General features: G+C 38.1%; 1 protein-coding gene across 2 annotated transcripts in view; it reads left to right on the forward strand.

The window, feature by feature from the left end:
* RAB3C (RAB3C, member RAS oncogene family) overlaps positions 1-24,168 on the forward strand; it is a 115,293-nt gene that overhangs the window by 40,739 nt on the left and 50,386 nt on the right. For both annotated transcript variants that reach the window (XM_034073063.1, XM_005151936.2), the window contains exon 3: positions 11,108-11,226. In XM_034073063.1, the coding sequence (XP_033928954.1) occupies positions 11,108-11,226 (119 nt within the window). The remainder of the gene's footprint in view (positions 1-11,107; positions 11,227-24,168) is intronic.

The raw sequence follows: 24,168 nt of genomic DNA on the forward strand, positions 1-24,168 counted from the left end.
ATGAAATAATCAGAATTCAGATTATCTTTTTTTTTTTACCCCCCTGCCCTGCGCCTGTATATTTAAAAGTATATCAGAAAAAAAACTCCTTTCTGTGGCAAATATTCAATTTGATCTTTGTTTATTCAAGTCTCCTCTTGGGCTGTTGTTCTATCTTGTCAGTCACAGTAGCATTTTGTCAGCTGATGGATAATAATTCAGTTATGTCTGCAAAATTGGAGAGCATGTCCCACAGTTTAATCAAATCATAGTAGAAATAATCTTCAATTTTTATCTAGGATCAAAGAACACATGGTTGAGTGTCTGATAATGCAATTTACAGTTAATATGCTGGTCAGTGTTATATTCCATGAAAAGATTACTGGGGTTTCTATTCAGGTTGCAGCAGCCAAAGGCAGAGATTGGATGCAGGAAAAATGCATGTCCACCCAAAAGATGCCTTTTGCAGTGAAAGAGGCCTGGAGAGGCACATTAAGGAAACTGAGTTATTTTAAATCTGCTGTGTACTTTGCAGCTGCTCTATCAAGAGATTACTTAACATGGCTTTTGAAATTATCTTAGTCTAATCTGTATGTGAAAAAGATTAATTTGATTGGCTGCTATTTGCATTGAACTTTATATTTTCTTTGCTACATAATATATGGAACTGAAATTATTGCAATGTCTTAGTATGCTTGGATTTCTGATTCATATTCCTGAGTTTAGCTCTTCCATAAGGATACTCTACTTTTGTTTATAATTAATGAAATGTTAATGTATATATTGTAGAACAATGTATATATTGTAGAACAATATGAATAGGTGTATTTTCTTCTCCTCATTCTTTGATGAGGTCAGTCAGGAATTTGGGACTGCAGACACAAATTTCAGTGGGATGCTGCTGTAGTAGACTATGGTGGCTTCCAAGAAGCTGCATCTTAGTTTTATTGAATTTTTAAATTAGAGAATATATAGCACAGTATATAATTTAAAGAGGAATTGTTGTCATCAAACATTTACTGCTTCAGTAGTCAGTGCATCACTGTTAGCAGCAAAGACCTTTGAAAATTATTTACACTCAGTTTGGTTTTAGGATCTTCTTCGACTGTGTATAAGCCCGGTGTCTGGTTTTGTAGTAGCTGGTGCCTAAATGTAGCTCTGATTATAATTATAATTATACTTGCTACAGATTTCACAGCTGGTCATTCTTCTGCTTCCATTAGACTGTAATTTTCTATTTCTTTATGATGCATTAAGACAGAATAACTCTGATTACTGGAAAAATACCTTTAGTTCGAAAATCACAGCTGAAGAATTACACTAATTATAGTACATCATATGTGATCTAAATCCTACCTCAAGTAATTATTTATAACAGCATGTTTTATTTTATTGAAATAATTCCATTCAAAATTTATCAAATAACCTATGGTAATCATTCTGTATATAAGAATTACAGAATGTTTTGGAAAAAAGGCAAATTTCATTCAGGCCTTCTATTTTAACAGGTTAAAAATCTTTTCATTCCATTTTACTTTGGTCTTTGATTTGACCTTGTGATGACATTGCAGTTTCAGGACTGATAGAATTTCCCTGCTTTACTTGATCAGGCTAAATAATTTTGGAACTTCCTAAAAGATTAATTAATTTATTAATTATATGGTCTAGATTTTATGTCTTTAAACATATATTTTGTTACTTGAAAGAAAAAATAAGCACAGATATAATTACAGCTATTACAGCTACCTAACCAAGATGACTTTTTTCTTTAACTGTATTCTGCTTGAAAATTTAATGTTACTGGATGCCTCGAGCCTGTCAGTGTTTAAGAGGCATTTGAACAATGACATTAATAACGCACTGTAGCTTTTGGTCAGCCCTGAAGTGTTCAGGCAGTTGGACTAGATGATCATTCTATGTGCTTTCCAACTGAAATATTCTGTTCTATTCTAATAGATCTGGCAATTATGCTTTCTAGTAGACTGTATTTTTCTCAAAAGTTTGAGTTTAAAACTACAAAGAAGTAATCAGAATCACTAAACATGATTTTATGTATGCTAAACACATAGCTCATAGCACACGGAGAGACTGGGGAACAAGTGAAACAGCAATTTAGCTGAAATTTAATTTAACTATGCCACTTCATGCCAGAACTGCCAAAGAAGAGAATGCAAGGGTAAGGGCACTGTACTTAAAATAATGTAAAATTCATAGCTTAATCACACCTGATATATTTAATTTTTTTTCTATAACTCTTTCTTTAATTATTTACAGTTTTAAATTAGAACAATGTAAAGCTCATGATTACTTGATGTGGGTTAAGCTATGTCAGCTGTTCAGCCATTTTCAGAGTAAATAAATACTTTCTTGTGAGAACAAACTGTTTTCTTAACTTACAAATCTCTCATCAAATAGATTATATTAGATTATATTAGATTAGATTATATTAGAAAAGTGTTCTAGCCATAAACTTTTTATATGCAGCCGTGATGCAGAGGTATTTACTCACAAACAAGAGAACACAGAGGAAGAAAGCAGAGTTTGACAGAAACTCCTTCAAACAAAGCTCTCAATAGTTCTGTGTCGGGAGGGGGGAACAGCTCCCTGAAATTCATGAAGGGGCTGGACTGCTACAGAGGAAAAGATGGGGGTATTCTGTACCTTCAGTACAGCAGTGGTAAAGTTCCAGAAAGCACCAGGTGCTTTTTCAGCTAAGCCTTAGAATCTAAAGTACCTGCCTAAGGTATGATACACAAAGAGCTACCACAATTTCTTAAAGTATGGTTTATGTCTGCCTCAGAAGACAACATCTGGTACAGTCAGAGAAACAGGTTACCTACAGGTCTTCCTACAGAGAATCTTCCAGACAGCTTTAAAATAGCATTATGTACCCCAAGGCAGGAGGAATCCTTGAGCACAGACCACACTGTAGTCCAGCACTTTTATTCTGCAGGTTTTCTAAAACACTGAGCTGCTATGCCCATTAGCAGCCCTCATGGAAGTTCTGAATATAACTAGATGTCAGCCATGGCTGAACTCTTCTAGAAATACTGCATTTATTAGTTTCTTGCTTAAAATAAATGTGTCTTGTTTTGTCTTACAGAGTACCTCTTTTTTTTTGTAGGTAACTGAGATTTGAAAACATTTTTGTGTAGAAGGGGTAAGATAATAGTAGTTTTAATGAGCCTTTAAAAGTGTTTTGTAAACTTAATATTCTGCACAGAAATGAATTTTTTACTCGTGGAAGCTTTGGGAGGTTATTAATATTTAAAAGGAATGTACCCATAAGAGAAACTTCACTGTGGATTTAAACACAGAGGTTTATCACAGGAGAAAGCAGAGCTGGAGACAGAGTTTCTGGCAAGAATGATCGGTTTATGGCTCTGAAAGGTACTTTGTACCACTAATTCATTTTTCTCTTAGAGCTGGAGAGTTACAAAACTGTGCTTCAAAAAAAGCTCAGAACAAAAATGTGCTAAGCTCCGTGTTGTCATGAGGAAAGAATTATGTTCATAGTTCTCAGTAGCTGAGAGCTATTTCTTAGCTAATCAGCAGACAAGGATTTGCATAATATTGCAACATGATGATGTTATTATGCAAATTTGTTCAGTTCAATGAACCACTAACATAAAGCTGTTTTCAAAATGGCTGGTCAAACTTTTCTCTACCCAATGAGCCCACCTCATCCTGAATAATAATGGCAGGTTAATTAAACATGAGTAATGAATATAGAATCATAGACTCATAGAATAGTTAGGGTTGGAAATGACCTTAAAATCATCTAGTTTCAACCCCCCTGCCATGGGCAGGGACACCTCACAATAAACCATGTCACCCAAGGCTTCATTCAACCTGGCCATGAACACTGCCAGGGATGGAGCATTCACAACCTCCCTGGGCAACCCATTCCAGTGCCTCACCACCCTCACAGTAAAGAATTTCTTCCTTATATCCAGTCTAAACCTCTGCTGTTTAAGTTTCAACCCGTTACCCCTTGTTCTGTCACTAACCCTAACCCAACCCTAACCCTATAGGCCCCCTTCAGATACTGGAAGGCTGCTATGAGGTCTCCACGCAGCCTTCTCTTCTCCAGACTGAACAGCCCCAACTTTCTCAACCTATCTTCATATGGGAGGTGCTCCAGTCCCCTGATCATACTCATGGCCTCCTCTGGACTTGTTCCAACAGTTCCATGTCCTTTTGTTTTTGAGGACACCAGAACTGCACACAATACTCCAAGTGAGGTCTCACAAGAACAGAGTAGAGGGGCAGGATCACCTCCTTTGACCTGCTGGTCATGCTTCTTTTGGTGCAGCCCAGGATATGGTTGGCTTTGGGGCTGTGAGTGCACACTGAAGCTGGCTCATGTTCATTTTCTCATCGACCCACACCCCCAAGTCCTTCTCCACAGGGCTGTGCCTGGGATTGCTCCAACCCAGGTGTAGGACCTTGCACTTGGCATCATTAAACTTCGTGAGGTTGGCATCAGCCCACCTCACAAGCGTGTCAAGGTCCCTCTGGATGGTATTCCTTCCCTCCAGTGTATCAACCAAACCACACAGCTTGGTGTCATCGGCAAACTTGCTGAATCCCACTGTCCATGCCACCGACAAAGATGTGAAACAAGACTGGTTCCAGCACCGATCCCTGAGGGACACCACTCGTTACTGGTCTCCAGCTGGACATTGAACTATTGACCACAACTCTTTGCATGTGGCCATCCAGCCAGTTCTTTATCCACCAAGTGGTCCACCTATCAGATTTATGTCTCTCCAATTTAGAGACAAGGATGTTGTGTGGGACAGCGTCCAACGCTTTGTATCAATAGAGAAAGCCATCTTCAAGATGCAGAATAGGACAGAATGACAAGGGAGAAAGAAAACTGAAAGCTTATTATTCTTATTTTATGCATAACAAGTTCTGGAGAGAAGTAGTTAATCCAAAGTATTTATAAGCATATAATCAGAATACAGAAACAGGAAGAGGAGGGGCACTCCAACATACCTTGATATTGTTCTCTGTTTCTGTAGTAATAGTCAGCTTGATTCTGAAGTTAAAGCTCAGTGTTTTTTCCTCTGCCTGCTAAAAGAAAGGCAAATGCCTTTAAAAACTGGTGGAAGATCAGACAAAGATGTAGAAGCTTAGTACAGCTATAAAAATTCCCCGACAAAAAAAACCAAAACAAACCAAAGCTGTCCCGTCCCCCCCCAACAAACAAACATACAAAAAAACAAACCAACCAACCAGAAAACACCCCACGTTTATCATAGCTACCAAGTGCTTTGAGGCTAGAAGAGCCAGTTTGGAACACTGGTAAGTTGCAAATACCTCTAGCAGTCACCAAAGCCAAGTGAGACAAGGACTGAAGGACTGTTAAGTGCCTGCTTCATCTATGGATGAAACAGCTCTGCTTCTTATTTTCCTAATAGGCATAAGTCTCACAGCATTAGAATTGACTCTTGCAACCTATCTTCATCCCACTGCATGCATGATGACCACAGATTGTTTAGCATCTACATTACCAAATCCGCTCGTGGAGCTTACAAGACTTTCTGGCAAGTCTGAAGAGTGTCCATAGTGTATTTGAGTTTCAGATTTCTAAGGTTATTGTTATAGATTTAACATTCCTTTGTGTCCCTTTGACTCAAAAGCCAGTTGCTCTTATTCGCTTAAGCTTTGCCAGAATCCAGGGCCAGATATCAGCATTCTAAAATTATTTTGGTTTTAGTGAAAGTTTTATTCTTAATACAGTAATTTCAGACCATACTAAATGCTTTTTGTTTTTTTCATTATGCACCGGGACATATTTTTGGTCTCTGACCATAAAGATTTAAAAAAATAAAATTTAAAAGTTGCCGTTCTTACAGAATCACAGGACTTCGGGAGCAGGAGCTTTAATACCAAATGATCTGAAAATTGCATTACACAGTACGTACAAAGATGGGGAAGGACAAAAAGAATTGATCCTCACCATTTGCAGAGCAGGACAGGCCATGATCTGAGTGAAGACAGGACCCAGAGGAAGCTGCTGCTCATGGTGGGGAAGGAGGGAGGCATGTACTGAAACAGCAGTGGGACTCAAAACCTGTGTCAGGAGTTGAGAGCAGCTGGTGTCAAGCTGTGCTGGAGAAAGGAAGCAGGGATACCATGGCTTTCCAAAGTTTTTTACCAAAAAAACTTTGTGTTTTAGTAAGGCATGGTAGCTGAACTGCAGAGAAGGAACACTATGCAAGGCTTGAAAATAAAGAAGAGAGAAGAAAGAACAGGAAAGGAGAAAACCAGTAGATTTAAAAAGAAACTAACTTCAGGCACAGTCACCAGTTACATGGATGGAGCAAGAAAAAGCAAATCTGGCAGTAAAGTAGTTTTACAACCCAATTTAGGAGATAAAATCTAGTTCAAACTCAGCCCCATCTTCTGCTGCCTGGGCAACACTCCCAGGCCCCTTTCTAGTAGCCACATTTAGAGTAATGCATCTCCCCATGGCCCTGGCACCAGCTATTTCCAGATGGCTCTGTCATGCTCCCATACCCCTTCCATACTGTCAGCTGCGATTTTGATCAGAGTTCTAAGGCCTAGCATATAGGTCTAGCAGATGTGTACTGGCAGGCTTAGTAGCTATCTTTTCATACTCCAAATGTTTTTTTGAAACACATACGTATATTTCTACAAACATGCACACATGCTCAAATGCAGACACACATATGTATATCATGTATGTATATACAAGATGGAATTTCAGGAAACCAAAGCTGTGAAAAGTCTGAAAAGAACTGCTGATGGGAGATAGATACATAAGCAAAGATGGAGTAGGCAATATGCAGTGTTACACTGTGTGTACATACATTAGCTCTAGAAACTTTTTTGAACTGTGTTTTCCATTCCTAGTTGTAAACGTTCATATCTCTTGTGTTTCTACATGCCTAGCACTTTCTATTGGAAGTGCTATTTGTTGAGAAATGGTGCTCCTGGGATAGTCAGCTCCTCCTCCTCCATGTCCTTCCCTGCCCAGTTGCTTCTGCTATAAACCCATGGTTGCTCTTCCTGGGTGGTTAGCAGCAGGCTTCAGGTGGGTTTACACCTGTCTGCTCCCCATCTCAGGAGGGTTGTCGCAGAGCTTGTCCCTTGCACCTTTCAGAGCAGCTGTCTTACTGGTTTGTTTGCTTTTCATACTTTTAGCCTTTTTCCCTGTGAGACGCCGGAGATCCCTGAGGAAAGTAGGGAGTTGTCTTTTGTGCTGCCACAAAAAGAGACAGTTTAGATTTTCATTCACTTAACTGCCTCAAAGAGAAATAGGAGAAATTAGAAAAATGCATTCTCTTTGGTGGATTATGTAAATAACCTTTAGGCAGCAAGAGCAGGAAAGAAACATGGAGCTCATAAAGGAGCAGCAGTTGATTGCTATTCCAGTTTCATTTACCTTAACAGAGAATTTTGACCCACAAAGTGAGAACTCACTCAATTCACATTTCTAATTTTATCTTTCTGTTTGCTTTGTCTTCAAATATTGTGGATGTAAAACAGATATATAAACACCATCCAAGAAATCCTCCTCTATTGCTGTCAGGTTTTTGGGACATAACACAAGCTGTGATGTGGTATGAGTAAAACTTGTAATGGGGTGGAGGGGAACTAGTGCATCTAGAAGGATATTTGTATGTTTAGCATACAGGATAGAAATTGTGGAGGCACAGAGCCACTCAAGCATGCTACAAGATAATTTTGTGTTTTACAGACTGAATTCCTTCATAACAGGCTCATTGGAAGTTCTTGCTACCAAATGCTGTTTTCTTTCACCTTCAAAACTGTTGGTACTCATTAGTAATGAGTAACTCTGCTTGGAAGTTATTTACATAAAATATGGTTCATGTCAGTGGTGCTGTGCAAGTCACGGGTGGGAGGGAGAGCTCAGCTAAGTGTACTTTGCAAGGCTAAATATTATGTTCAAGATTACTATCAGAACCTTGGTTTCTCTGTTTTGTATTTTGTGACTTTTCAAGCCCCATAAACTCTTAACTTCATGTGGAGTACAGATTCTTCTTGAGCCTGCTAGGTTGTTATTCCTAAGTGTTTCCACTTGCACAGATGGCTGTGATGTTGTATCTATCTGTTCCTCTGGGAGCATTTTTGTCAGCAGCTGGTGCATTCCCCATACACAAATGCCTTCAATAGCATGGCAGTTACACAGCAATAATGAGAATCTGTAGGAGATTTCCCATAAGATTATTTAAGGGCTGCTTCAAGGGAGAAGCACAGGACCAAACCTGGTTCATGTGGTTATTATAAAAATGACTAATGTATCCTGGCTTTAAAGTTTATTGTACTGTCAAATTCATAATTAATTTGAATGTAGAGCCAAAGCAATCTAGACTTATCTATCTCATACATTTTATACATTTATAGATATTTATAAACATATATATACATGATAGCAAGCTAGATAGATAGGTAGAGTAGTCCAGATACATACCAGATCTTTATCTTCACTCTGACACAGAAAGAGTTATTTTGCTCTCAATCTATATCTCTGCCATTCTTATTTCAGGGCATATACATATACATATGCCCTATGCAAGAACTTTATTGGTGGAAAATGTTCACTGGTCCTTTTAGGTATTGAATTTCTGGCAAAAGAAAGCAGTTATTTTTTTGTAATATGAAATTATATATATCAGGATCTGGAACATAAAAGTGTTTGCAAATATCTAATTTCAATTATGGGTGGGATAAGTAATATAAACAAACAAAATGAAAATGTCCTAGAGACATTGGAGCACACCAAGTGTACAAGTCTGAGTATTCCAAATACTCGGGACCATGGGCTATTAACCAGCATTCTGTATGCAATGCTCAGAAACTGGATAATTTCTAAAGTACTATGCCCACTAAACCTTATAAGTCTGTGATTTGGTATCTGAAATCTAGTGCCTATTAAAAAAAGAGTGACTGAGATAGGATCACCTAACCAGAAGCTAATGAAATTGTGGGAATTTTATTGACAACAGAGTTTATGAAAGTGAATATAATATTTGAAAATATTTCTTGCAGCTGCTAAACACTTTTTGTTTTGTTTTAACTAAGACTAATATGCAATTTATCCTGACAAATGGTGTTTTGAGACCCCTAATGGTCATAGAAAAGGAGCTGACTTTAGGACATATATGAATATATTCTAGTCAGAATGCAAAGGAGATGTTTATGAACGTGTGGAACACAATTGCTTTGATTGCTGATATTTGGGTTAATTTCTTACATGATCATAAACACTCTACTGCATAATTTGTACATTAGACCAATTTTTAGTTGCATCCCTATAGCAAGTGAAAGGAAAATAATACCAACAGGAATGTGATTATCAATGCTTGAAACTAATAAACTCCACTTTATTTGTGGTTATCCATCTATGCCATGTACAGAAATACCACTTTACAAAATTTTCTTTTTTATCATCACATTAACATAGAATTAGATACAGGAACATATTAGATGCCTATACTGAGAACAACTCCAAAAACCTAGTTCCTTCCCAAACTGACCTAAAGCAAATACCTAGGTCCAGAGGACAGTCTCCAATCCCACAGTCAGTCAGTGCTTGGATCTTAATCTGCAGCTTCATTTTCCTTTGTACAAAATAAGTATTTAAGAACTTTTGTCTGGATTTGTCTTCTTTTACACTCATGTTTTATGCTCTGTAGTCCAGACTGTGTAAACCTGCACTAGCTGCCTTTAACAATGTACAGGAAATAGTTGGTGTCTTGTATAGGAAGCATCTCTGACTTATGGCTTCATTGCTAGGGTTGTTCACTCTTATCTGCAGACAAGCTTCAGTGCAAATCACCTGAAGCAAAATAAGATTTGTTTCAATAGCAGTGGGCTCCTGCTTGTCATACCATTGCATTTCAACCCATACATGTCTCTGACAAAAAAGGAGACAGATACTGGCAAAACTTCCTTGAAAATCGTACCTTTTCTATACAGAAAGGCTGTATGCTTGCTACAAGCCATATTTTCCTTCTGTCCCTCCCAGCTTTTTTCTCTAATATCAAATCAAATAAGGCAGCAAAACATGTGGGAGTAAACCTTTTTCCATTAAAGAAATACAAATAAATGGGTTTATATGATATTTCTTCTGCTAAGAAATTATTTTATTCAACATTTCAATGATACATTTATCTTACTAGCAGACCTATTGAGAATGAACTGATCTGAATATTGGAATATGCACAGTCTTAGCGAAAGAGTTTTAGTACCTTAATATTCAGTTATACCACCAGAAAATCTGGGAGCAGCTATCCAACCTCCAGACCACAGTTCGTACAGGCTTAGGCAGCTCAGAGTATAAAAATTAAAATTTAAGTGTAGTCTGGCCTATCACACAGAGACATAACCTAACCTTCTATCAGACATGTTGTCTAACTTCTGTTTACAAATATGTAAAGGGTGGGTGTCAGGATGATGGAGCTAGGCTTTTTTTCAGTGATATCCAGTGATAGGACAAGGGGCAATGGGTGTAAACTGGAGCATAGGAGGTTCCACGTTAACATCAGGAAGAACTTCTTTACTGTGACAGTGACAGAGCACTGGAACAGGTTGCCCAGGGGGGTTGTGGAGTCTCCTACGTTGGAGATATTCAAGGCCCGCCTGGGCAAGTTCCTGTGTGATGTACTCTAGGTTACCCTGCTCTTGCAGGGGGGTTGGACTAGATGATCTTTCGAGGTCCCTTCCAACCCTTGGGATTCTGTGATTCTGTCAGTTTTACATCTTGGATTACTGAATCTACAGTAAGTTTAAGTCAGCAGCTGTAATCAAGGATACATTTTTCAAGACTGGATTGAGAGCAGCCCTTAAAAGGAAGAACTTGGGGATGCTGGCTGACAAGAAGGATCATGCCTTTCAGTTTCTCTCTGCTCTCACCTCATGACAGAATGGATGTGTCCCTTCTGTTATGATCCTGTGCAGAATTCTTCTTTTTCCTGTTATTCCCAGTTTTCTTCCCCTCGATTAGTTTTATGAGTAGAATTGCAGAGTTATACAATAATTGTTGTCAGAGTGTTCTTTCTGTTAAAAATAATAAATAAGAATTTATCAATTATTTGCAACACAAAAATTCTGTTTGTTATTATTTCAGGACACGGCTGGTCAAGAGAGATACAGAACAATTACCACAGCTTACTACAGGGGTGCAATGGGCTTCATTTTAATGTATGACATCACAAACGAGGAATCTTTCAACGCTGTTCAGGATTGGTAAGTAAAACTTAGAATTTATAGTAAGTAGCACAGAGCATACTTGATATCATTCACCTGCTGTGACAGTGCAAGTTGTTTTGGAAAACTTACCTCCAAATGCAGTGCCCAGGTATTCCTATACTCAAATATACAGTGAGATTTTTAATGGAAAGACAATGAATGCTCTACAGTGTGTCGCATATAATTCATTGTAACCATAGTGTTTTCTGTGATGCCAGATAATGCGTGTTACTCATACTTCTAAAATCAGCAACATGCTAGTGTGGAGAATAACTGCTAAGACACCAGAAAGTGTTTCCATATTTCATGGGAAAAAATGTGAAACCATTTTTGGGGGTTGGCTTTTAATTTAATTTAATTTTTCCTCATGTAGTTTTTAACTGTAGCTGGTTATACACTATGTTGACAGTCCTGTACCTCAAGCATAAAAATGATGAGGAAGCTTCCTTAGAATAACAGAACCTAAAATGGACGGTACTTTTATTACCTTGTATTATGTGGATTTCAAAGTGTCTCCATAAAAGTGTGTCATTTTGTTGTATGGATTTAGTTAGCATGAGTTGGTTTTCTCTAGGAGTGGAAAAGTACCAGGCCTTGGGGAGGTTAGACAGGAACGGCAGTGGGGAAGTGAAAATTGTAAAGATAAGACAAAATACAGGATGCAAAACCGCAGTGTGTAAGGATGTTAAGGTTAACGCTTGACGTAAATAAATGTCTTGTATTAGGAATTTTTGTGTGAAGCCCAATCAAAAGCTTGTTGGCAAGGCATGTTAACCAATCAGCATGTAACTAGTGTGCAGATTTATGTATAAAAGACTATGTCTGATGCTTAATAAATGGCAATTGCTTGATCACATTGCTCGTCTCTGCGTTGTCCGTGACTCCCGCGTCAACATCGTTTCAAGCAGATGTGGGTCAGTCAGGATCCAAACAATCTAAGGCTTTTTTAAGTAAAGCTAACCCAAAAGGAAAACTAGAGTTAATTACAGCTTCATCTCTTCCTTTACAAGTTATTTTAATATCTAAGAGCCTCCTAGCAGTGCTCTGAGTGGTATGAATAGCATTTGTCATGTGTGCTCCCCATGCTGTCTTGCATAATGTTTCCATGGGAGGACTGTGTTTGACGGAGGATTTGGTTCAGAGTTTGTGTGATTTTTTCAGTATGTTTCTTTAGCTTTTATTTACTTATTTATTTTAAGATATGCACTACTGTGTACTTCTTTTGGCTTAAAGTAAAAGGCAGTGATGCTGCAATGCTGGTTCCCAATAGAAACTGTTGCCCAGCCTCATACTCTCCAAGAAAAAAACTTTCTCTCTTTCATGCTCTCCTACTTATTATTGTGGTAGAAAGCATTACTGAATCCATGGAGTACCTTCTCTCTTTACACCCTGAGGGTTTTTTGGTGAGCCCGGTTATTCAACACTTTGAAAATAAGAACTGAGAACCTTAGCTTAACTCAACTCTACAAGAAATGGGACCCTTGGCTGTATTACTGTACCAAATTGCTCTTGTGAACATCTCTTTCCATTTACTAGAGAACCAATAAGCTTGCATGACTAGTACAGACCAAACAGCTAGCTTTTGGACAATTGAATGTATCTGAGAGGAGTCTCTGCTTGATATCCAATGAAGAAGACATGTTTTCTCACTGTGGCTTGTTATGCCAAAGGGATGTTCTACCCATTTTGTGCATGCTGGAGGCATCATGCTGAGTGCTGTCTGTTACACATTTGTGAGTACTGCTCTGTTCAAGCAGTAAGATGGAATCTCCTTCCTAACAGGAGATAGCTGAAAGTATTATCCAAAGATGCTGCCGTTAAGGTTTAGCAAAGCCAGGGAAATCAAGTAGTGCACCCAGCCTCCCAGGTGAACTTGAAGTTGTAGCTGCCAGCATCACTATTTACTGGGCTCGCCAGCTAAAGCACTTTCTTGCTTTGCCTCTGCTGTTCTTTCTTCATGGGCCAATTCTGTTCAAGCACTGGGTTAACTGGGTAATAATGCCTATCTAGGAGCAGCTGTAATCTGCAGATCTCATTGCCCCATCTCTGGGCAAACCAGATGGCATGCCATTTATTATCTAGCTTCCTCCAACACAAAGGTTTCTTTATAACCAATGTAAATATGAGTACTTATTGTTAATTTTCCCACTTGTTTGTTTTCCAGCCCCCTAGATCTGGTATGGGTGGCACTCTGTCTACTGGTAAAGAGTAACTAGGCTTCATACTAATTAAAAAACATACTAAAGAGAGAAGAAAATATTTAAAAGCTATGGAGTTCTTACAAAGGTTTGTGAAATGTGGTTTTTTAATAATTTTTATCCAGAAGCTATCCAAACAGTTGTCAGCTACTATAGAAATTTAGTGGACAGGAGGTATTGCATTATTATGTGCTGAGAGTAGTCATCTGCATGACGAAAGGGATGACAGAGACGCAGTGTCTCACTTGTCAGGATGAGACATACATTTGCTTGTAATTTTTATTCTTAATTTCATGAGCCCAGTTGCTGCCCTGCTGCTCTTCCTCTGTTTTGTTCCTCCAATCTCATAGCTGATAATTAATTTTTATTAGCTTATGTGCCAGTCTTGATAGTAATTACAAAACTACAGCATGCTTCTGAACGTGAGAGTAGCTAAAGAAAACTCACAATCACCAATGCTGCAGAACAGGAAGCATGGCTATGTACATATATCTGTGCAATTGTGAAGTATCTGGAGGGAGGAAGTGGGAACTTTTAAGCCTCTCTGGGGCTTAAAAATTCCTTTCTCTATCATAAATGTACCTCTGATGGCACTGCTTTTCATAAACATGCACAGTTGGTCAAATGCATGCTCAAATCACATCAGCTTCAAGGCTTGGTCTAGAAACTGAACTACAGTCAGGATGATGAATCCACAAGTACCTTTTAGATTTGGATAGAAGAGCTTAGTTTAAAATGTATGTTGGGATGGTTCTTTAAAAGCAATTAGTTCAAACTGGTTGTACTCATACTGACAGGCATTTTTTTCAGTCTGAAGTCTGGCAGACATTCTTCCTTTATATAACAACAAAAGGATAGTTGCATTTCTAGATGTCATGCTTAGGTCAGCATGAACCTATTCAGCTAAAACAAGTTATATATCTAATTTTAATATTAACATTTTATATTAAAAAGAAAAAAAAATAGTACCTGTAGCTTTATCTAAGCCTATTAGCACCAGTATATATGCAGCAGTGTAGTAGACAAGCATTTGGCTGTCACTCTGATACTGAGAAAGGCTTTAATCTACAAGCTTTGCTAAATGACGTGAAGGTCTGATAAATTTCAACTGTACTGCAGACATTTCAGGAAACATTCACATTTGACCTTCCCTAATTAAAATAAAACAACTTTAAAGATTGCAAATGACAGTAACAACAAAAGTTTTTTGAGATTCAAAGCTGTTGCATGAGAAATCTTGAGTTGGTACTTTTGATAGTTCTTCTGTATATACACCCAGTACCTTTAGTCTCATTCAGCGGATGATGCTAAGAATACACTGCAAATGCTCATGTCCTATAGTTGTCCAGTCACTTCAGAACTGCTGCCTTATAGGGTATGATCAATTGACCTGTGCTCTCTAAATAGCTCTGTTCTGTTTGTGGTTTCACATGTACTACAATAGAGGCTGTTTAAATGAGCCTGGCTAGACAGACATTTCAGACTGACCTACCAAATTGACAGGTACTTAATAGTTTTCTCCAATTTGGACATTTTTTTGTATTATTCTTAGACTTTATCAGCAGTTAGTCTAAATGTTCAAAAACTCTGATAACATAATTGAGGAGTATTTATCTTCAGTTTCAGGTCAGTCTCTGAACGCATTTCCTCTGGCAAAAATGCCAGTGGCAGTAGTCACAGCACTAAACATCATTCTGCTTTCTGGATACAGATTGTCAGAAGTTTACAAGGACCAACAATTTCTGTTTTTATTCAGGGAGAGCAGATGTGTGCTGAAAATCTCGCTGCAGAAACAGCAAATCAAACACGCTTTGGCACAGCAGATCTCCGTGGATCTCTGCCCAGATTTTGAAGCTGCCTTTCCAGGAGTCTTTTTTTTTTTTTTTCCAGGAGAAATGCAGCTAATACTCTGCATGTGCAAGGGATATACCTTGCAGTAGCTTGGTGCATGTTTGTCATGCCATCCTAAAAAAATGCAGATTTGGAGAACGGATTTATTTCCCATAAATGGGAACCACTATGGCATTGTTTTCTGCCTGGCTGAGGTTTAAATTAGAAATAGGGAATAACTAAAAGAGTCCACTTTGCTGAATTCTTCAGACAGTATCTGTAAGTTTCAATAATTAGTGTAGTACAATCTGATTTTCTTTAAAAAATTATTTTTATTAGATACGAAAGGGAAATGTGTTGAGAGTGACTCCAGGTCATTTAAGTGTGTATTTGGTTTGGTTTAGTTTAGTTATAATGTCAAAGTGTTTTCATTCATTCCTCTTGTCTACTACTACTACCTGTAGCATTTATGTTTGTTAGCCTTTTCCATCATTCCATTCCACTACGAGCTGTTATTCTTCCTTTCCTCTTAGAGGTTCAGTCCTCTTGTGGTTTTAGATATATGGCAGTGTACAGTAGAAAGGAGAGCATGAAAGGTTTGCACCATCTTTGCAAATGCTATCAACTCAGTATGGTGAGTTCTATAGAGTGCCAGGGAAATAAAAACCTCTGAGCTGAAATTCAGCCTGTTTTTATAAATACAACCTTTCCAGACTTTAAATGGCTGGAGGCAAAGATTTATTTACATGCAGGGCATTTTTAATGCAGCGTCTGTAACTAGGTCAGAAACAGCAGGAATGTGAACCATGATCTAAAATCCTGAAGTTTCATGTTTCAGTTGAAACCCTAGACTTGAAACTTTGCAAAGTTTGAAGGCTGGACAGGTACAGAGAGTAAATTGTGTATTGTTTACACTCACTGTAAGTTGCTCCTCTGCACCTGAAAACATTGTTCCAGCTTCAAGTGTTTGGCAATATCTTTATCATTGTCTGGTGATTACTGAAAGCAATGCTGTGGAGGGCTTCCTTGTGCAGGAATTCAGAATCTGAGAGTTCCGTATTGCTGAAGGTGCAGATTCAGAGATGCTTCCTCAGGAAGCACAAAAGGCTGAAGGAGCCAAAGAGGCTTTGAGTTACTGTTATAATCTGTGTTTGTTAAGCCTGTCAAGGTCTACAGAATCACTTCTTTCTGCATTTTTGGCTGAGGCCTATGGGAGCAGGGGCAACAGTACCTTAGGAAAAATTTTGATTGCTCTTGAAAAAATAAAATATTTATAAAAAATGATATTATGTATATTTTTTAATGTCTCCATTGGAAAGGATTATGGTTACACATCTCCTTAAGAAATTCAGAGGGTCTTCCATGGAAGATACTTCTCTGTCATCTTTTTTTCACTGGTGTCATTTAAAAAACTCCCCATCATGAGTCTGCTCAAGGTCATCACCTTTGAGAAGGAATCAGTTATCAGAAGGTACATAAACTGTCTGTTTTATGAAGGAAACAGGCGCATAGGACACAGCAGGTAATTAGTGATTTTAAGAACTCCATTTACACATCTGTATTTCTACTTGCATTTCTATTTGCATTTCTACTTGTATTTCTATTTGCAGAATTTAGTACTAACCAATATGCTTGGAGCAGCATGAAAATTATGTTACTTTCAAATTAAAGTCCAGAGAATAAAATACTGATAGTGCATCCTTCCTCTGTACTTGTAACACTTGGAATATGGTTAATTGGGAATTGGGTCTGGGTAAAAAAAATAGAAATGAAACAGTAGCCATCTAAGATCACAGTAGCTCCTGAACTGTGCACTAGGAGTTCAACCATTACCAGAAATGTGGTGGGGTTTTTTCTTATAATATATAGGGCTGAATTAAATTATTCTTAAAAATTATTCTTAAATTAGTTCTTGAATTTAATTCTTAAATTAAAATTTTTTTAAGTATAATTTGGGATTGTTTTAAAGCAGAACCTTAAAGAGTGACTACATTACAATCAATTCAAATAGCACGCAACATTAGGGCTTTTCAAAGTATAAGCATTCACTACAACATGGCATTTGGTAGCTGGATTTGCAGCGTATGCCAGTATTAGTTGTCATTCTGGCCAACACTGTGGAAAAAATGGTTCCATTTCTTCAAACTATTAGCTTGCTCTTTCTTTTTAGCACCTTAAGTAAACTATAAGTTATCAGATATGGCTACAATGCACTAGAATGTTTTTTTTCTATCATGTCTCTGTTGTAATAAGAGACACAATGGGTTTTTTTTTTAATTGTCGTTAAGAAAAAAATAAAATTGGAAAATACATTAGCATGTTAATGAATGAATGTAAGAAGTCCTGAAGGCAAATTAAGTGCATTAAGTTAATGTCAGCACTGCGACATGCACTTCTAAAGGGCATATGTTCTAATGGATACCTTCTTCTTGCTTCCGCCTCTAAAATTTCTGTCTTATATTCATGCTCAGCACATGCTTGATCTACAGACAGGCTATTTTTCTTTTACCTCTCAATACTGAACTTAATTTTATCATTTAAGAAAAATCCATATTTTCAGTATATCAGAGAACAAATCTGGAAAATGCTTCTAGGCAAATTTAACCTCCATTGCCCTTTGCCAAAATATATGACCTAACATGCAGGGCACAGATGGAGACCATGTATTCCCTGTGAGTGTCCTCAGGAGCTCTGTCCATTTTGGTTCTGTCTGGACACAAAGTGCATCATGTCCAGTGGTGACATGCACAAACTGAGGGAGTCTGCCATGCTGATGACAGCAACCTGCACACAGCAATGCAGTTTAGAGCCAGCTGAGAAAATATTCTGATGGAGCATGCTGATATTAAATGTGTTAATTCTGCTTGATATGGATGGATTTAAGCAAAGTCCCTGGTTTTTTTTTTGACACAGTTATAGTTTTCAGGCAGCCAGGTGTCAGAAGTTGCACATTGGTGGATAGCTTCATGCTATTGTTCCAGTTTAAAACAAAAGAATGAAATGCCAATATTGCACAAATTATCTTGTGTGAAAATAAAAAGGTGAAATTTTAGGATTAATATTTCAAAATTGTCACAGTTCAGGGTTTTTTTTATTATTATTTGTGTCAGTCTTCTACAAAAGAGGACTGGCATTTTATATAGACTTAAGTATAGGAAATGAAAACACGTTTTACAATATGAAATATTGTTAGAAGTTGAAATTACATAAAATTTACAGTTTTCCCTTTTAATATTCACTATTGGAAATGGACTTTTGTTATGTACAGAATGACATTAAAATTATTTCCAATTTTTTTTTAACTTTTTATTCCTCTAAGAACTAAGGCCAGCAACAAATTGGATATTGTTTCTCACTCAAAATAATATCAAGACATTTATCAAGTTAATCTTAGTATGACATTAAAGCATTTAAAATGTGTTTTAAAATATTTAAGCAAAACTCTGTTACAGGTCAAGTTGCTTAGCCATTTTTCAGCCATTGTTCGTGATGGAATTCCTTATGCAGAAAATGGCATATGGAAAACAGTAGTTCTCTGAGATGACATTCTATCTTTTCCCTCAAAAGTCTGTCATCAAACTTTGGCTCATAAGCGCTAAACCGGTGCTCGCTCAAACCACCTACTTGCTTTCCAGTTTCACAGACCCACTACAAAGTCTTCCAGCATGTCCAAAGAAACAGTATCCTGGCATTTCAAACTCAAGGTCAGGCAGATCCCTGGAGGTTGGAGGAGCAGCCTAGACTGCAACTGAATCTTCCTAAGTAAAAAAGGTATCTGTGATGATAGGAAAATATTGCAGATAGAGTGGTTTATGTTTTTAATTACAGGTTTCTTTGATTTTCAGAAGACCACTCATGATGGACCACAAAAAAATATTCAGTGTCATCCAAACTATTTATTTGTTGCTTGAAGTTTTGTGTGTGCCAGAGAGTGATGTATTAACCCCTCTTATCACTGACTGTACAAAATACATGGCTTTAGCTTTGCCTGGAACACTGGCAGTGACAAAAGAGAACATGCACCTGTTTTTTTTTCAAAGTCCCTTCCTGATAAAATGTCTGATGTTAGCCTTAAATAGCACAATATCCTGGACATCATTGCTTTGATGAAGATATATTCTTATCTTTTTCTTTCTACTAAACCCTGAATTTAGATATGCGTAATATATATGGAAATTCATGCAAATCATTATCCAAGTAGTTTTTGTCTTGAAAATTGAAATCTGTGACTTAAAATTTCAAACCACATCATAAAACATTTTAAATAGGTTTAGTGCTAAAAAATTATTCATGCATTGTAGCAGTTAATCAGGAAAGACAGCTGTTAAGTTTTCATGACATTTTTCATTCTTTCCTATTTCTATGTTCTTAAAGCATAGAAAGAAACACACTTGTGGAACAAAAATTATCCATATGTGGGGCTTGGTCCTATTTGCTCTTGTTTGCACTTGCTTTTTTCATGGGGATTAAGCCCTTCTGCAGAAAGTTCTACACCCCCTTTGAACCTCCTTCACTATAGATGTGCCATTTTCTTGTATCAGGGTCTTTATTCAACTGTCCTTAGCAGCATCCAACTGTATTAATGCAGCCAGTGAGGAGTCTAATATGAAAAGCAAATAAATACTGCCTGGACAGAATTGTCTCAGGGTGCTCCATGTCTTTGTTTTCCCTCAAATTTGAGATCAGGCAGCACAGTCGGGAAGTTATTGGCAGCTGTCACTCACCCAGATAGATCATGCCCAGTCACTGCCATAATATGCTTTACGAACTCACCAGCAGCACTGAGTCACTTCTGGCTTCCACTGGACCAAACTGGCCTAGTAAATGGCTTAGATAACTGCCTATTCTTCCTTTTCAGTTTGCATGGCAGTTGGTTAGATCTGCTGTTGGCCATAGCTAGACATGACTTATTCCAGCACCATTGTGTGGATTTCATGGATTGTAGCCTCCCTGTTAGCACTGGCTGCAGACTGGTAACTACATCATGAGCGTGATTGCACCTTCTCCACAGCCTCCACCCTACAGATAAGGGCTGCAGTTCTGGGGATCCATTCCGTCTCTTTGTGTTAGAGCCACACAGTAGTAAGGAATGACTCCTTTCCTAGGCTGTTTTTCCAGGTGACAGCTCTGTCTGATAGGTCTTCTAGTTGGGACAAGTCTTTTGTTTGGGAAACATCACAACCTAGCAAATCATGCCTGGCTACCATGTACATCTGGCAAGAGAAGCCTGGCTTAACCATCTCCATACTTCAGTTTTAATTCTCAGGAGCATATGTGGCAGAATTATCTGTTAGTGAGTTTCAGCCCATTGCTCTTTATGATCACACAGCAAGAACTAGAACATACCCATTTTGTAGGCTGCTCTCTCTCAGCTAGTAACTGAACTAAACATGAATAATTAATAATAATAGTGCAGATGTGACACTGTGAACATAAACTTGCTTTGTTGGGCTGGAAATTTCATAGTAGAGTTTCATTACATAGCTGATGAGGCAATGTAGACATCCAGCCATTTAGAGAACTGTTAAATAAAGGAGGTGTCTTCCATTCTGTATCAGATCCTGCTCTTCAGGTGTGGTCACAGACAGTTACACTGGGGTAGATGAAAGCAAACCAGATGTTCAGATTAACATCTAAATGCTGTTGTGCTGAACTGCTGTCCATTAATTATACCAAGATACTCTTAATGAGATTTTCAGGTTTGTCTGTTTTTCCTGTGATAACGCTTTTATTTTTCAAAACCTTAAAGTGGAAAATGCCTCTGAGAGGTCAGTGGTAAGCTGGTGGAGTTTATTAGAAAGATAAGAAAGCTTACCGTGGTAATATTACCTTATGCTAAAGGAGATACATGAAAGACTGATTCCAACATTTAATATAGGGTGTCTCTTTATCTTATAGGGAGACGCAGCCAGTAGCAAACAAAACAAAGCCTAGCATGTTATCATCAGCTCACAATATTTATTTTTATTGATAATAAATGTCATAAAATCTTGTGTCAATGATAGTCTTTACTGTCTGAACAGTAACTAATACACTCTTTTTATCTCCCTGTAATTGTGTATGTTGACAAAGTTACACTGTCACTCAGCATTCCTAAATGAAAGCTCTGCTGCCAGCCAACACATGAGTCTTATCAGTGACTCAGTAATGTCCCTAAACAGGTTCCACTCTCAGCTCAAGTTGTGAAAGATTTGCTTTTCTCTGTACTCTAAATCTGTCATTCTTAACTTCAAAGGAGTTATGGCTCTTGCACCAAACTCAAACACTGAGATTCACTGAATTAGATGTTCTTTTGGTATTTCAGATTTGCAGTTATCTTCTGTGGAATAGGATATATGTCAGCAGCACTAGAGGCTGCAATTTCATTCATATAGCCTAGGGGTTATTTGTTCAAAACCCAAACAAAACAGACTACAACAAAACTGCTGGCAGTCAGCAGAAAGCAGTGTACAGCCTTGTGGGCAGGTGTTCCCTCTCTCTCATTAGCCTCTTCACCACTGTCCACTGCCTTTCTCCTGTTAGTTCCTCTGCTTTTGATTCCTTCTTTTCTCTGCATCTGATTTCAACATGGTTTATTTAGAGTGTCAAGCACTGGCAGCTCTAAAAGGATTATAACTATGTGAGACACAGGCTGTGTGTGGGTGAGTAAAGCAAATTTTATTGGAATTCAGCCCTCTGATCAAGCAGCGAAAGTTCTGTCAATGTTCTTGTATTGAAACCCAAACTGCAAGGTGACATGGCAATGTAACCAGTAGGAGTGGTTATTTTCAGAGCATAATGCTATTTAGGTATGGTCTGCAAATGAAACAACATTTATGGTGTCTTTCATCAGAATATTGTAAGACCTTGACCGTTAAACTAAGACATTCATACTGAATGCTTAATAATGAATGCTTTCTGGTTAGGAAAAAAAAACAAACAAACCAAAGTTCTTTTTTTTCAGTCCCATTTGTTGTTTGAACCAATGCCAAATCCACACACATCAGGACACCAGAGTACATCAGGGCATTAACAGCTTTTGGCAATTTCAGTTTCTATTAAGTTGTGAACAGTAACTTAAATGAATCTTAAAACCATTGTGGTAGTATATTCCAGCTGGCTGCCAGAGCAGATTGCATGGTGCTTGAAGACCTGCGTATTTAAGCTTCTTAGGAAGATCAGAACACAGGTATTTTCCAAGCAGACTACATCTGGTACAAATGCAGCAGAGCTGTAAAAAACCATTACAATCTAGCACTGTCTGATCGTTACAAAAAAAGTCCAAAATTGCAGACTCAAAAAAGAGTTTACATCAATAAATCTCTTTTCATTGTATGCAGGTTTGACCACAGCCACTGCTCCCCAGCACCTATGGTTAGCGTAATTAACACCATTTTATAAGGCCATTTCTGTGACCTAGCTGGTCATGTATTCATTCTCTTTTCCCTCATTATCAGGCCCCAAAGGTCTTCTGAAACAAGTAAACCAACCAACCAGATTTCTTTTTCCCGTCCCTACTGGCCTCAAGGTTCCTGGGTGCCAAGTCAATTAGTTCCTTCTTCACAAGCCTCGAAAGTCGCAGGCACCCAGCCAGGCATGTGGTGGTCCCATCATGGAGCAGGGAAGCATAACTGCACCCAGAGCACTGCTCATAAAGTTAAGAAGTCATTACTGGGGAACCTGGGCTGGACGTGCTGCTGGACAGTGAGACAGGATGCTCCAGTGGCCAGGGACACCTCCACCATCATCTGTGTCCTCAGAGGACTGGATGACTTGTATTGTTTCACATGATTCTCAAGTCTAGATTATGATTGTTATATTGATAAAGCAAACCATGTATAAAGATCTGACACAGTCTACAGAGGGTTTAAGTTTTTAGAAATCATAAGTTAAGGTTTAAATGATTAGAAATCTAAATGATTTAGAAATCTTTCTGGAGAATAAGTAGGACGGAAAAGCCTGCCTTCTTTTTGGGCCAAGTTTTTGTGTTCTTATTAAATAGGCTTTAGTGGAAAGCATGCTTCAACAGCACTTATTTTCTCCAAACATCATGTGATACCCTTGCAGAACTCGCAGTGAAAACAGGGCGCCTTGCGGGTCAGAAGCTGCTTATAAAACTCTGCAGAGGGACCAGAGAAGAGATTGTCTTCTTTAATTACCTTTTGTGCAGATAACTGAGGACCATCTGAATGGCTGAAGATGCTGCTGTTTCCTTTGAAACTACAACAGAAAGATGCAGATTAGCTAAGACGCCCCAGTGATATTCTGGTATACCACTGGTTCCAACACTTAAGCTAATTTGCTCTACCTAAACTTGGATATCACTGTCCAGTGCTTAGTTCATGACATATAGACTTTAAGTACAAATTACTCCTACAAAGTCATTGCACTTCTCCCTGTGAGAAATCCTAGCATACTTAGCCTTATCAATTTAGGGATGTTAATAGAAAAGAGCCAGGCAATGACAGCTCAGTGATCATATGTGACAAGTATTTAATCTAAAGAGTGCTTCAGAAGGAGATTGTGAGCAATGGTTGTAGTGGAATTGGGGCGAGGGAATTACAAGGCACTGGGTCTGTCCATCACTCCTGGAAACACTGAGTGGAGAAGTAGATGCTGCTATGTATCAGGTCATCTCTAACTCTACTAGGGAAAATAGGTACCTCAATCTGTTTTTACTCTTTCCTGCTATTACTGGAATTTTTAAAAATGCGGCTAAAATTTTGTTCACACATGAAGCCACAGGAAGAGTTGTAGCTGTCCAATGTTCCTGGCAGGAATGGCTTTTATAAGCTCTCAGCTCCCCTCTAAGTGTAGCAAACATGCTATGCCATGTGTTCACATCATAAAAGGATCATACTCCAGGCAGAATGTATTTTATCTTGAAATACCTCCTGTCACTTGCATGCTAACTCTATTTACAGTGCTTTGC

This window comes from Melopsittacus undulatus, chromosome Z (assembly GCF_012275295.1).
Source record: "Melopsittacus undulatus isolate bMelUnd1 chromosome Z, bMelUnd1.mat.Z, whole genome shotgun sequence".
Taxonomy (NCBI): Eukaryota; Metazoa; Chordata; class Aves; order Psittaciformes; family Psittaculidae; genus Melopsittacus; species Melopsittacus undulatus.